This window comes from Ziziphus jujuba, chromosome 9, assembly GCF_031755915.1.
Source record: "Ziziphus jujuba cultivar Dongzao chromosome 9, ASM3175591v1".
Taxonomy (NCBI): domain Eukaryota; kingdom Viridiplantae; phylum Streptophyta; class Magnoliopsida; order Rosales; family Rhamnaceae; genus Ziziphus; species Ziziphus jujuba.
The window spans coordinates 29,961,075-29,974,778 of NC_083387.1; the positions used below are offsets into that span (position 1 = coordinate 29,961,075).

Below are 13,704 nucleotides of genomic sequence, written 5' to 3' on the forward strand. Positions count from 1 at the left end.
TGCTTGTTTGTACCAAAATTTATAATATTTTGTATTTATTTAGAAATATTTTTAATTTGACGTTTCTTAACTTAATTTTTGATCATGATGTATACTAAGATCATATTTGATATATAAAATGGTTATTCTTGATAAAATAAAAATATTTATTCATTGGAATTAAAAAAATAAATATTCTTATTAATATATTTGTTTATTATTTTAAATTAGGTTTAATGTTTAGTTGTTATAAAAAAATTCAAATTTATCGAATTCGATAAAAATTAATTAAATATGTATTTTTAGTTTTAGGTTAATCAATCTCAATTTGAATATACTTTAAATATGTTTAGAATATTTATTCTTAAAATAAAGAAATAACAATTTTAAGCTTTTAAAGAAGAACACTTATTCTTTAAAATTAAGGAATAAGTATTATATAGAATATATATTATTGAAATTTAAAATATACTAAACATAGTAATATTCAATCTTATAAAATAATTATTCTATTTTCATATCTATTTGCATATCAAATGTGTCTAGATTTATTTTTTTTTAAAAAAAAAAACTTTAAATTATTTACATATGGCCATAGCATATAGATTGTTTATAAAAGTAATAGTATATATATATACTTGTATAGTACAATTTTTTTTATTATTATTATTTTAATATCAAACATGAAGGATTCGAGAATTTGGATGGATAGCATTTTTCCAATTGGATTGTCTAATATGACATATATTGAGTTTTATTTATTTATCAAAGCTCTTTAATTTCCTTTCTATTACTAAAAACATTCCAAATTATTATATATATATATATATATAAAAGAAAAAAGAAAAAAGTACCAACCACCCCCCTCGTTTTTTTTGCGTAATTAAAAATAAACACCCCTGGAGATTATAAGTTCCGATAGCAATAATGTCATGTTGGTTAGTGCTTGGATTTAATTATTATTATTTTTTTTTAAAAGGTGGTAAAACTAATGTAAATTTGGATTACAAACAGTTGCCCAAATTTCATTTGAATTTGACGTGAGTAGCATGAGTGGAATATAATCAACAATCATACTAACACTGTAGTAAAGTTATTCCTTGAGAGGGATGTTGACAAATTTTGAAAATCTTTCATCCATATATGCGGCACTGAATATTGATGATATAATTACCAATAAGGAGGCATTTATGAAAAGGAAATTCATGATTTTTTTTTTCTTTCTTTTTTAGTGTTTTTCCTGAGAAAGGCCAATCACAGAGTCAGTGAGAAAGCACTCATTTTCCATACGCATACACATTCTGCGGACATATAATGATATAAATATAATTCTTATCTACCATATGTCGTACAAATCTAGAATCGAAGTTGATTTAATTGGAGTAAGATATCCGGTAGTTATATACAATTGGAAGCTAGGGCGTTCATGACAAATATTATCATTATTATTATTATTATTTGCATATGAAATATATATATATATATACACACACACACATATATAGTCAATTTTTTTGGTTATTGAATTTCTTCAACAATTAAAGTTTAAAAATACATTTTAAATTTATATAAATTTTGATAAGATTATTTTTTAAAGAAAATTAATATTTTATTAAATTGATATCAAATTTTAAATACATATTTAAATCTTATTTATTAAAAATATTTAAAAATTAATAAGTAAAATGGTAATGAAAAATTCATCAAATCAAAACATACACGTTCGTATGTTGAGTCAAAAAGGTGATAAGGTATTATATATATGATGCTAAGCTTTTAGTCAGGTTGATGTTGAGGTCGTTTTCCAAATTTTAACCACTTTTTTGTTTGTTAAATAAATAGTTTAATTTGTGAGGCACTCCAAGAGAAGCATAGGGAGCCATGTGATGGTGGGGCATCTCCTGGAGCCAGTATGCCCCAACATGGGTCACAACGCATGAGAGCTGTATGTATTTGATCTAATTGAGCCAACACTATTTATGTTAAACCAAATAAACCTTTTTTTTTTTTTTTCTAAAAAAATTATTTTCAACAACTAATTACAAATTATTTTCAATTCCAAACGAGTCCACACGTTGAGTGTAATATGAAAGGCTGGGCCTTTGTTTTTTTTTTTTTTTTTTGGGGTTTTTTGCTGGTTAATTTTAAAGGTTAAAGGTTCAGCTTACCCTAGAAAGGAGAGTGTTCAAGTACATAAATTGTTCAAGATCAATTGATCGCTTATTCAAGTCATAATTGAATTTTGGATATCCAATGAGAGCCAAACAAACAAGGGTATTAGGTAGCAGCCTTGAAAGACTTTTTTTAAGAGTAGTACACCATGCCACCAGTAGTAGTGTCTCTGGTCTATAACCATTTTGTTTTTTTTCTTTTTTGGTGGATGTATGCGGACTATAAGGAAGGAAGGGGATGCTTTTTGAAAAATATTAAGAAGCACAAAAATATAAAAACAAATTATGGACTAGCAAATTTTGTCTGGTATTAGACTATATACAGAATTAATCACGTTAAATCAAATTAAAAGGGAATGGATATTTGATTAATAGATAAAAGGGATGGTTAGGCCAAAAGGAATGCGATTTAATATAATTATATATAGGCCACCACTTGTCATATAATTACAAGGAGAGAAGAACATATAATTGAAGATGAAAGGCAGCAAAAAAGTAATGGGTTTTTGTTATAACATTGCTGCTCATCATCATCATCATTCATATGCTCTCCTTCCCCTCCTTCAATCATTAACTAGAATTTGCTTCCATGTGATGAGCATCAACCTTCAATTACAGGACTTAAACATAATCCAACCCACCTTTTTTTTTTTTTTTTCTTTTAAACTTTTTTTTTTCTTCTATTGATCCACATCAACGAATTAGAAACTTGGTTTCCTTAACATGTGGATAATTATTGAATTAATCATAAAAAGAAAAATGGTGGGAGAAAATTTTGGTGTCCATTAAGAAAAGAATGGTAAGACAATTTAAATGCATCATTGACGCATGGAGATGAACCGTGGTCCTGAGATTCCTTGTTATTATTATTATTATTATTTAAAATTTTTGAAGAGAAAAACATCACTGCGTGATGAAACATATAATTGTTGGGAAGGATTTGAAACTCTTGCAGAGAGAGGAGAAGAAGAATAAGCAAATAAAAACATGGCTCCAAAATAAGTGTCCCATTCTCACAAACAAACCCATACCAAGTAAATCCAAAATGGTGAAGGACAAATAGGAGAAAGAAAGTAGGGTTAGAGAAAGAGAGAAAAGGACCACATATAATAGAATGGTGGTGGTTTGACGTCAGTTTCCCTTTCTTTTTTATGAAAAAGAAAGAAAAAAGAATAAAGCGCCCCCCCCCCCCCCCCCCCCCCCCCCCCCAAAAAAAAAAAAAAAAAAAAAAAAACACGTAATGCAAATCTATGATGCTCATAATATCAGCTGGTCCATATTTGTTTTTAAATGGAACATGACCACATGCACCTCATTATGCAAAAACATCAGTGGACGTTTCAGCTTTTTTAGTGTTTAAAAAAGCAACAGTGCTCTACCATGGGGCTTCATTGATTTGGAGATGAAGATGACGGTGTAGATGCAGAGGTAGACGAAGAAAGGGAATTAAGGACGCCAAGTCCAAGTCCACTTTCTCCTTTTTTATTTTTGGCAGATCTTTGAGGGTTGTGGGTGGGAACCTTATAGACCAAATAGAAAATGTCTTTGTTTCCCATATAATTAAACGTACTTGGTCTTTTTGCTTTTTGTTTTCTGCTTCTTTTGGAGATATTCACCAGCAACTTCTGTTAAAAAGGGAAACAAGGTGTGTTTGGTTCTCTGAATCTAATCAAGGAAATGGGGGGCTGGTCCAACGGAAGAGATGAGAGTGATGTAAGATATGGATTTACTTTCAGCAGAGATAATGGACCTTGGCCAAGAATCACTGTGGACCCTAGTTTACTTATATGAATCACCTGAACATGTCTCGATCATTAAAAAAAAAAAAAAAAAAAAAAAGACCACAGTGTTGCTCTCGGTAAGTTCGCACTCCCGATTCGCTATTATTAACAAACCAAAATCCATTCCAAGCAACTTTTCTCTTTCCTTTAGGTTCCCTTTTTTTTTTTGTTTTTTTTTTTTTTGGGAAGAAAAAATAAAGACATGCATTATTTCATCTTATATGATCTAACTTGTTCCTAAAAGCTTCAAATTCAATACTAATGTGTTAAAATGCTTTCCATTACAAAAAGAAATCAAATTATCAGTTGGTTTTAATACATTGTGTTCAAAGTAAAAATAATAAAACAGAAAAGAAAACAAAGATGTTTTAGGCTCTCAGACCACCATTAAAAAGATCAAGGTTTCACCAAGTGCTTTCCATGCGATGGAACTTTTAGTTTGCATGTTTCATTCGAAAAGCAAGACAAACACCAGGCGTTTAATTTAAAGAGTAATATATCCTTCATTTCAGTAGCAAAAATACGAAGATCCTGACAAAAGGAAACTAGGAAGAAAATCCAAAACCATCTTTTTTCTTTTTGATGAAAAAATCCAAAACCATCTTAGACATCCTTATGGTTTCATTATACATATATGTAGGTAGGATTCAGAAACCCAAAAATGCATCCAGCCCAGACCCTTAAAACCTATTAACACGTTGAGGAGCAAAAAGAAAGGAACAAAATGTCCCCCAGACAGATTCTGAGCAACTCAACAATACAAAACATAGTACATGATGTAACAGATCACATCAACGGGTCACAAGATACATAGATAAACAGTTAGCCCCCATCAGACCCTCTGGTCCCCAGGAATTATTCATCCTACATCAAGTACTTGTCAAGGGTCAATAAAATGCTAAACCAACAGTCCAAATATACCGTATGTAAGGAAAGCACAGAGAGCATGAGAAACTTAGAAACAAAGGATTATTTCAAACTAAGAATGTATCTTCCTCGGTCACATGGTCAAATGTATCTTCCTCAGTCACATGGTCTATTTACAAGTAAGAAAGAATAATAGAACCATAATTATCAATCCCCAATAAACAAAATATACCGTACTTCTTGTCTCAAAAAGATGGGTTAGTTAGAAACAAGGTAAAAGTGCTTATCAGGTAGCAGGCACAGGGAGTAAATCAAATAACAAAATCAGTGACTTGACAAGCAGAAACCATGTTTTATCTGTTCCTTTTCTTGCAAACAAATGTAACTTCGAGGGAGTTATAGCTACATTTTTTTATTTTATGACTCTAGCAGCTTAGAAAGAGTATTCTGGCCTTTCAAAATTCAGATTAACTAATATTATATTACCATTCATAACATTAACAGTCTTCTGCGCAAATTTATAGCAACACCAGGGTAAATTAGGATTGCACAACCTAAATTGTGAGCTCCAGAAAAAAATGGTTAAAACAAGGACCACATTAATACACTAAAAGCTGGTTGTAGTATAGATGTTTCATGCACAAATGAAAGATTAGGTGTCTACTAGTACCCACTTAGAAGTAAAGGTCTTTTCTACCAACCCACCATTTGCAGTTCAATATAACCATGAGATACCAAATGGTTCTCCTTCAAAGTTCAAACCAATATCGCAAACAAATAAGGTAGAAACAAAATAGCTGGTCATGGATGGTTCCATTTGTAAGGAGAAAGGTTCACTATTAAAACATATACACATTTCCCTCGTGTGCAATGCATAAGAAGCCAAAATAACTAGTAAACAGTAAAATAACTGATAATATAGACAGCAAAAGGTAAAATGCAAACATAATAGAAAATTTATGGGTATTAGGCTTGGTAAAGAAACAAGGCAATATAATCCCAACAGAAATAAAACATGAAAGACAATAAACAGCCTTGAGTTCGGCAAGCTATCAGCGGTGCCTTCATTTCAGTACAGACTGTTCGTCCCTCCTCTAACAGAGGAGGCAACAAAAGAGAGAATATCAGGTACTAAAGGGACTACCAGATTACATCATTTATTTTAGAAGACCAAAGAGAACTCTTAAGTATTTAAAAGTAGATAGAGATTCATAACCAACAGATACACATAAGAAGACAACAGCTTCCACATCCTTGTAAACATCATCAACACCCTCTCTTGGAACTCAAGATCAACAGAAACCAGTACTTTTTAGATGATCAGCTCATAAATACTATATGATAGTACAATCCAACATACATTAGACCCCCTGTATTTCACAACAACTTGCTATACTGCAAGCACTCATAAAACTTTATGGAAGATTACATCCTAAAGATCATACTATATTAGTATGTCCTCTAGTATGTCCTGCTTGAAGCTTTCTAGTAGATTGGTCATCCATACAAGTACCCAAAAACATTCTTATACATGATCAACAAACAGAGCATAAAACACTATTATGATGCTAATCCTTTGAGAGAAGAAACTTGTTCAAGATGGAAACAAAAGAAGACGTGTGAAAAAAAAAAAAAAAAAAAAAGGTTCTCACGAATCTTGATGAAACCTAAAACAAAGAATCAAGCAAAGGTCACAGTAACGAATTTGGCAAAGTAAAATGGTGATTTTTCTAGCAATACCAACAGTGTCAATATTTTCTTTGTCTTAACTAAACAATAAACAGTGCGTCGAATGGAGAGGTAAGTATGCTCTTGCTTTAAAAAATTTCCCAGAAGCCAACCTAAGACTTGATTTTACAGTATATTTCAGTGTTTTCTTATTCATCTCCTGATATGCAAAAGTGGATTTTAAAAAAAAAAATAAAAAAAATTGACAATCGAAGCTCCATTGTTACGAATTTGAAGTTTACCTAGTTAAAAAATAAAAAAATAATAATAATAATTAAAAAAAAAAAAAAAAAACCATCAGTCCCTTACTGATGTTGATGTTAGTAAGTTATAATTTGCATAAAGAAAATTTGTCCGCAATTTCCAGAATTCATAACACTAGCTGCTAGCAATGCAACTCTTCTTTTTAATGCCATGCCGAATCAACCAAAATAAGTGATCCCAAAAATGGAAATGAAAAAAAGGTAAATATTACTTAATTCAGTTATAGCAAGTTTCAACAACGAAGCCGCATTGACAACAGGGCGCAAACAATTAGCAATAATCTCAAGGAAGTAGTTGTACTAACTAAAAAAACTCAAAAACCTATATAAATGCTAAAACTTTTTTGCTAAAATTTTGACTAACCTTTGCTCATCATCAACTCTCAAGCATCACTATCATCGCTATCATCCTCCCCATTGTCATTCCCAACAACATCACTGGAAATGTAAACACCGGATTGAACTTGCTTCCTCCGAGTCCTCGATGGAAGAATATTATCCAAATCCACCTCCGCAAGTGGGTCATCCGATAAATCGCTATCCCCATCTTCGAATTCACTCCCACCATCACTCGAATCGTCATCGCTATCCTCGTCGTCGTCTTCGTCTTCTTCTTCTTCTTCTTCAGCTATCAACTTTCCTTTGCCCTTTTCATCTCTCATAACCCCTTTTCCCTTGCGATCGGCCTCTGCTTTCCCATTAGACTCCTCACCATCTACGTCGTCTTCTTCTCCCTCTTCGTCGCCGTTTTCATCCTCTTCTTTCGGTCCAGCATCTGAAGCAGCAGCAGCAGCAGTAAAAATTCCATCTTTGCCACTTTTTACTCCGGCCTCCGATGAATTGTGGTCGGACAATTCTGGGTTTTGATTATTATCCTTCAAGGAAGCTTCAAGCTTGGGGTTTTTCTTCGGATAAGCGATCGCATCTTCGGGGGTGAGATCGGATTTGCGTTTGGCGGGCAATGCTGGTTCTTCTGGGGTATTAGTTTCTGCCATTAATGCGCTTCCAGGAGAGCTCTGCTTTCCACTTGGAGAGGAGCGGGAAACTGAAGGATTGGGACCCTGGAGAGCAAGAGGATTAGGGTTTTGGGAGTTTGGAGGATCTACTTTTAGGGCTTTTGTGTAAATGGCGACTCCATAATTTTATAAAAATTAAGAACAATTTTTCAAGCCCCTATATATATATATATATTTATTTATTTATTTATTTATAATTATGAAGAACCACGATTTTTGTTCATGCTATGTAAAATAATAAAAAAAAATACTTTAATTTTTGTATCAGTTTAGTTTTTTTTTTTTTTTTTTGATAAATTTTGTATCAATTCAGTTTGGAACTTCATCACAAGGAAAACAAATTATATATATATATATATATATATATCAGTTTACAACTGTTTCTCAAAACTATTACACCACTACCATCCTGTTAGCTTAGAAAATTTTTAATTATTTTTTTTTTGGCAATAATTTTGAGTTCAAGTCTTAAGAAACAATTTTCTCAAAAAACAAAATTTACAAAATGAAAAGAAAAAATCAATACCACTCTAACTGGGTCTCTGAGATTTTTTTTTTTTTTTTAGATTGAAGATGCACTACCAAAGAAACTACATGTAGTTTGCAAATTTGTAATCATTATTATTATTATTATTATTTTTAGAAACCCATTAAACTTATAAGGAATTTTGAAAAATTGCAATTCATATTTAATGTCAACTACCTATGTTCCTAAATTTGTAGGTTTTTTATATCAATGTCTCAAATTTAATTATGTTTATATTTGGATATTAAACTCCATTAGATTAAGAATAATGTTATAATTTTATATGCTTGAGCGTCAAAAAAGAAAGAGTAAATTAAAAATGTCAATTTGTTGCACTGTTTTAAGGGTGTTATTGCAGAAAAATTAAAAATTCGAAAAGCATTACAGCAAAACTAATCAAAATTTTATATGATAGTATTGTAAAATTAATTAAAGTTGAAAGACATTGCTAAAAAATATTTAAAAGTTCATATGATACATCAGAAATAAAAATATTTTGCTTCTTGTGGCATTATGCTTTCTTTGACCTTGTATAAATATAAAATAAATACAATTTTTGCTTCAAATTATTCAAATTGCAATGTAAACAGTCAAAGTAAAACAACTTTTGCTTTTTACTTTTTCATTGGTATTATCAGAAATAATCATTTACTTTGTTGGATAATCAATACTCTTATCTGTCAAAAATAAATTATTTGCCACTAGTACCCCCATCTAAAATGCCTTTACATTTTGGAAGGAACATGTGGCTGTTTTTTCCAATAATACAAACTCTTATTAGTTTTATTAGTTTAGTTTTGTTTGAACCAAACACTTCAGAATCATCATCCTCAAAGGACTTTGCATTGCACCAACCATTCTAGGACTTTACTTCTTAAAGGACTTATTTTGGACAAATTTAGGTTTCGAGTATTGATTTTTATTTGCGCAAATTTTCAAAGATATTATATCTTCTATTTTTGAATTAAATTCTTTTTATTTTTTTATTTTTTGTCATCCACTCTTGTATTCTCTACCTTAATAAATGTTTGCTATTTAATATGTCTATATAATTTTTGGTAATATATTTACATACATTATTACTAAAAAAATATGTTTACATATATGAGCTGAAAGAGATAAACAAGAGTAATCATGACATATCTATTTAAGGCCAAAATGAAGTATATTGCCATATACAACAAAATGTTCTTAATTCTAATGTTTCACATGAATTTTTAAATATTTTTGCGGTAATGTCTTCAAACTTTAATTAATTTTATAGTTTTACCCTTTAAAATTTAATTAGTTGTATAATAATATCCCAAACTTTTAATCAATGTCTCCTAAGATAGTGCAATAAATTGATATTTCCAACTATACCCTTTATTTTGGCACCAAGGCGCATAAAATTTCAATATCATCTCTAACCTAATGGAGTTTAACACCCAAATATGGACATAATCAAATTAAGGGGGCATTGCTGTAAGGAACCTGCAAGTTTATGAGGCATAGTTGATGATTATTACGTATGGGATGCAATTTACAAATCCCCTTTAGTATTTGCTGCACAAAAATCCTTTCTAAAATTATTCTTCTCTTTTATTGTTTCTAATTTACAGTTTTCCTTTAAATTTCATTCCACTATTCTAGCACCATGTCAATGGAATACGTCCGCCGGCATGTTGTCCACATAAATTGCCAGTGGTATTTTTGGTGACAGTGATTACCAATTTGTATTAAAAAAATAATAATAAAATGACTTTTAGAGAGAGAAAGAGAAATTGAAAACAAGATTTCAACATTTTTTAAATAAATTTTAACACAATTTGAACTTTTTATGTAAAACATATGTTTTTTTTTTTTTTTTTTGGCTTTTAAGATACATTTTGATAATAAATTTTTTTTTACTCATAATTAATCATTTTATGTACCAATTTCTAATCAATGTAATCAAATAAATTTTTAAATAAATTAAAGAATGCACATCCATAGTTTATTTTTATGCAATGAACTCTAGTAGAATTGGAAATTCGATAACTATAAACATGAATTCATAAAAAATAAAAAATGCATATTGTAAGAACGAACCATATAGTTTCACTAAATAAATAATAACCAAATAAATTAATATGAGCAAAAACAAAACAAAAACTAAACTAATAATATTACCTATTTCTAGGGCATTTGGATCAAAATTTTGTCTATTATATACAATGTATCAGCAAGATTACATATAAAAGTTGAGTGATAATTGAATAGAAAGAGATGAGAAATAAATGAAAAAACTCTTGAACAAAGAGGTTTTTAATCTTTCTTTTTATATTAAAAAAATATTAAACACTTAATACGGATGTAGAAAATAAATAAGTTTTTAAAGGAATTTAATAATTGTTCGATATTATTTTTCAAAAATAAGAGATAAAGTTATAAATAATAAATTAGAGTTAATGTGGCATTATAAGAATATCAAAATTCATATATTTCCAAAAATAAATTTATTCTATCTTATTCATTAAATGAAAATTGTTAGAAATATATATAAAGTAATACATAAAATTTGTATATTTCAATATAGAATTTTTTTTGGGGACCCTTTTAAGTCTGGCCTGCCTTAAGCCAGCCTTGCACACCAACCAACAATTGTTGGTGGCATATGATCGTCGAGATCTTTCACCAAGACTTCAGTTATCTAGAACCACCAATAATTGCTGGGTGATGAATGGGAGGAGACACAAAATAAAAATGTTAAAACAATTTGTAAGAAAAAGAAGGAAAAAAAAAAAAAAAAGAAAAAAGAAAAAGAAGAAGAAGAAGAAGAAGAAGCAGCCAGCGCCTTTTTATTTATTTATTTTGGTCTTGCTGCAACGGTTGGTGAACTCTTGCATGGAGGGGTTAACAGTTCCTCTCATTGATGGCCACAACAGCTGCAGTTGTTGAAGAGATTCTAATTTTAATGAATGAAGGAGGAAAATCCAAAGAAGATGAGCATTTTTGTAAGTTTAAAACTTATAAGACTATAAACGGAATTGTGAAAAGAGTCTTTATTTATATATTTTTATTATTAGTTTTTGCTTTTAAAAAAGCTTAAAACTTTGTGTTGGAAAATTTAAGATAATTGTAATAAAACCATTTTAAACATTTTGAGATCATAGTTTTTTATTTGCATGTTTTCTACATTTAAATTTTTCTCTATTCATAATCGTTTTTTAGATATTATGGTCGATCTTCTTCCATCAAACATTTTATTAATGACTTGTCTTTACTAGAAATAGGTGCTTAAGCGAGCTTAATTCATTTTTCATTGATGTTGGAAGATATTAAGGAAAGTTTAAATCATTTAAATTACATGCGTTCATTCTTCATTAATGGTTGAAAATATAACAAAAGTTTTGGATATAAATATAACAGAAGTTCAAAACATAATATCAAAAAAAGATTAAAAATAACTACAAATGACTACAAATTGCTAAGGAGGGCTTGAACCTATGACTTGTGTGAACAGCCAAACGCTTGGTTACCCAAAAAAAAAAAAAAAAAAAAATCCTCACACTGTAACCAATTAGCTATTCAGACAAATGAAAGTGCTTGAAAAAAACAAAATTCTTTAAATATATCTTTGACCTAACAAACAATTTGTTAGGACTAATATAGTTTTTATCTATCGACAAAAAAACATTTATTATATAATTATTTGTTCAAGAAGAAAAAAACAAACTAGAAATTTATTTAGAGTAAAAAAAATTCTCAACATATTGTTTGGACTAATATGGCATTTCTCAACAATAAAAAAAATTAAAGTATTTAAATATGTATTTGACAATTTGTTAAAACTAATATAGTTTTTATCTATCAACAAAAAAACATTTATTATACAATTATATGTTCAAAAAGAAAAAAACAAACTATAAACTTACTAAGAGCAAACTAAATTCTCAACATATTGTTTGGACAAATATGGTATTTATCTAGCAACAAAAAATATTATAAATATAATTATGTGTCCAAAAAATTTTGAAAAAATGCAAATTATAAGTTCATAAAAATAATTAATTATAAATCGCTAGAAGGAGGGCTTGAACCTCCGACCTTGTGGTTAACAGCCACACGCTCTAACCAACTGAGCTATTCCAGCAGTTGCGTTGCTTTAGAAAATTGTTAACGAAATTAATTATATCAGAGGCTATAGCTAACAGACAAAACACTTTCAAAGTGAGCTATTCGAGCTTTTGTTGACAAGATCTAAATCTAACCTTTATTTATCTAACTAGACAAGAGCCTTTTCTATTTTATTTTATTGTAAATAGAAACACTAAAAGTATGTTAAATCACATCATCATAGTTGATAAATATATATATATATATATATGTATATGTGATTTTTTTCCTATGCTAGAATTTTGGTTAAATTTTTGTGCCGGACAATGCATATATATATATATTTATTTTTTTTAACGATACAAATTATACACAAATACAATTTTATCAAGGATTCATGGATGATAAAATTACTATGCATACATATATTTGGTTAACTAAGCTTGGAATTGGGAGGGCAATTTCGTTCATACTCTTTCTTTCTTTACTTAGTCCAAAATCTCTTTGCGTGACATTGGTGAAGGTTGCCATGAAGTTATTCCAAAAGGAGCATTTGTTGTTGTTCTTGTTGTTTTTCTTTTTCTTTTATTTATTTATTAAAGTTTGGGGGATTAATTAAATTATTATTCGACAAAATAATGATTTTAATCATTGATTTTTGTATGGTTGGATTATTTCTTTTAGAGATATGTGGTTAGACTTTTCACTTTATAATAATTTCAAAATTGGTTTAAATTGTTATAAACATTAGATGGGCAGTATCAAATATTTTTCTAGTTTCTTTTTCAATTATAAAACTATACAATGACTAACTTCTAAATTATTTGTTATTCAATTATTATATATTTATTCTCTCCAACAAAAACATAAAAACATAAATGTCACAATATAAAGTACTAAACGTATAATAGTGATGCTTTATATAATATATGAACATGTTATGTTGCCTAATAGATTCCTAATTACATGCAGTTTATAGAATAATGTTTCAACTTAAATTTCATTGGGCATGATGGCAAAGCCGATGAGCATGGCATGGGGCACGGTGGGCATCGCATGGGGCACGGTGGGCATCGCATGGGGTATGATGGCCATGGCATGGGGCACGGTGGGCATCTCATGGGGCATCGGTGGCCATGGCATGGGGCAAATTAGGTGTTTCTTAGATAACTTAACATGTCCAATATCTTTCAGTAGAATAAAATTTTATCCAAATATATAATAAAATTTTGCTCTAGTATACATACACGTCTATGTTATTGTGATAGTGTATCTATAAAATTATATGTTGTCTTA

At 29.6% G+C, this 13,704-nt stretch overlaps 1 protein-coding gene and 1 non-coding gene across 3 annotated transcripts; both read right to left on the reverse strand.

The window, feature by feature from the left end:
• Positions 1-4,477: 4,477 nt before the first annotated feature.
• On the reverse strand, positions 4,478-7,946 carry LOC107427966 (uncharacterized). Of its 2 annotated transcripts, none has more exons than XM_016038379.4 (2): positions 7,154-7,946; positions 4,478-4,795 (listed from the first exon to the last, which is right to left on the reverse strand). In XM_016038379.4, exon 1 carries the CDS (start codon positions 7,782-7,784, stop codon positions 7,173-7,175), a length of 612 nt encoding a protein of 203 aa, XP_015893865.2. In that variant the 5' UTR covers positions 7,785-7,946; the 3' UTR covers positions 4,478-4,795; positions 7,154-7,172. The 2 variants fall into 2 exon arrangements, with proteins under 2 accessions (XP_015893865.2, XP_048337524.2); XM_048481567.2 differs by lacking the exon at positions 4,478-4,795 and adding an exon at positions 5,737-5,892.
• Positions 7,947-12,371: 4,425 nt separating this feature from the next.
• Positions 12,372-12,445, reverse strand: TRNAN-GUU (transfer RNA asparagine (anticodon GUU)). The gene has a single exon. It is a non-coding gene; the product is annotated as a tRNA-Asn (tRNA).
• Between the last annotated feature and the right edge of the window lie 1,259 nt (positions 12,446-13,704).

Coding starts and splice junctions, on each gene's coding strand:
- LOC107427966 (XM_016038379.4), bottom strand. CDS start 7,784: ATGGCAGAAACTAATACCCCAGAAGAACCAGCATTGCCCGCCAAACGC.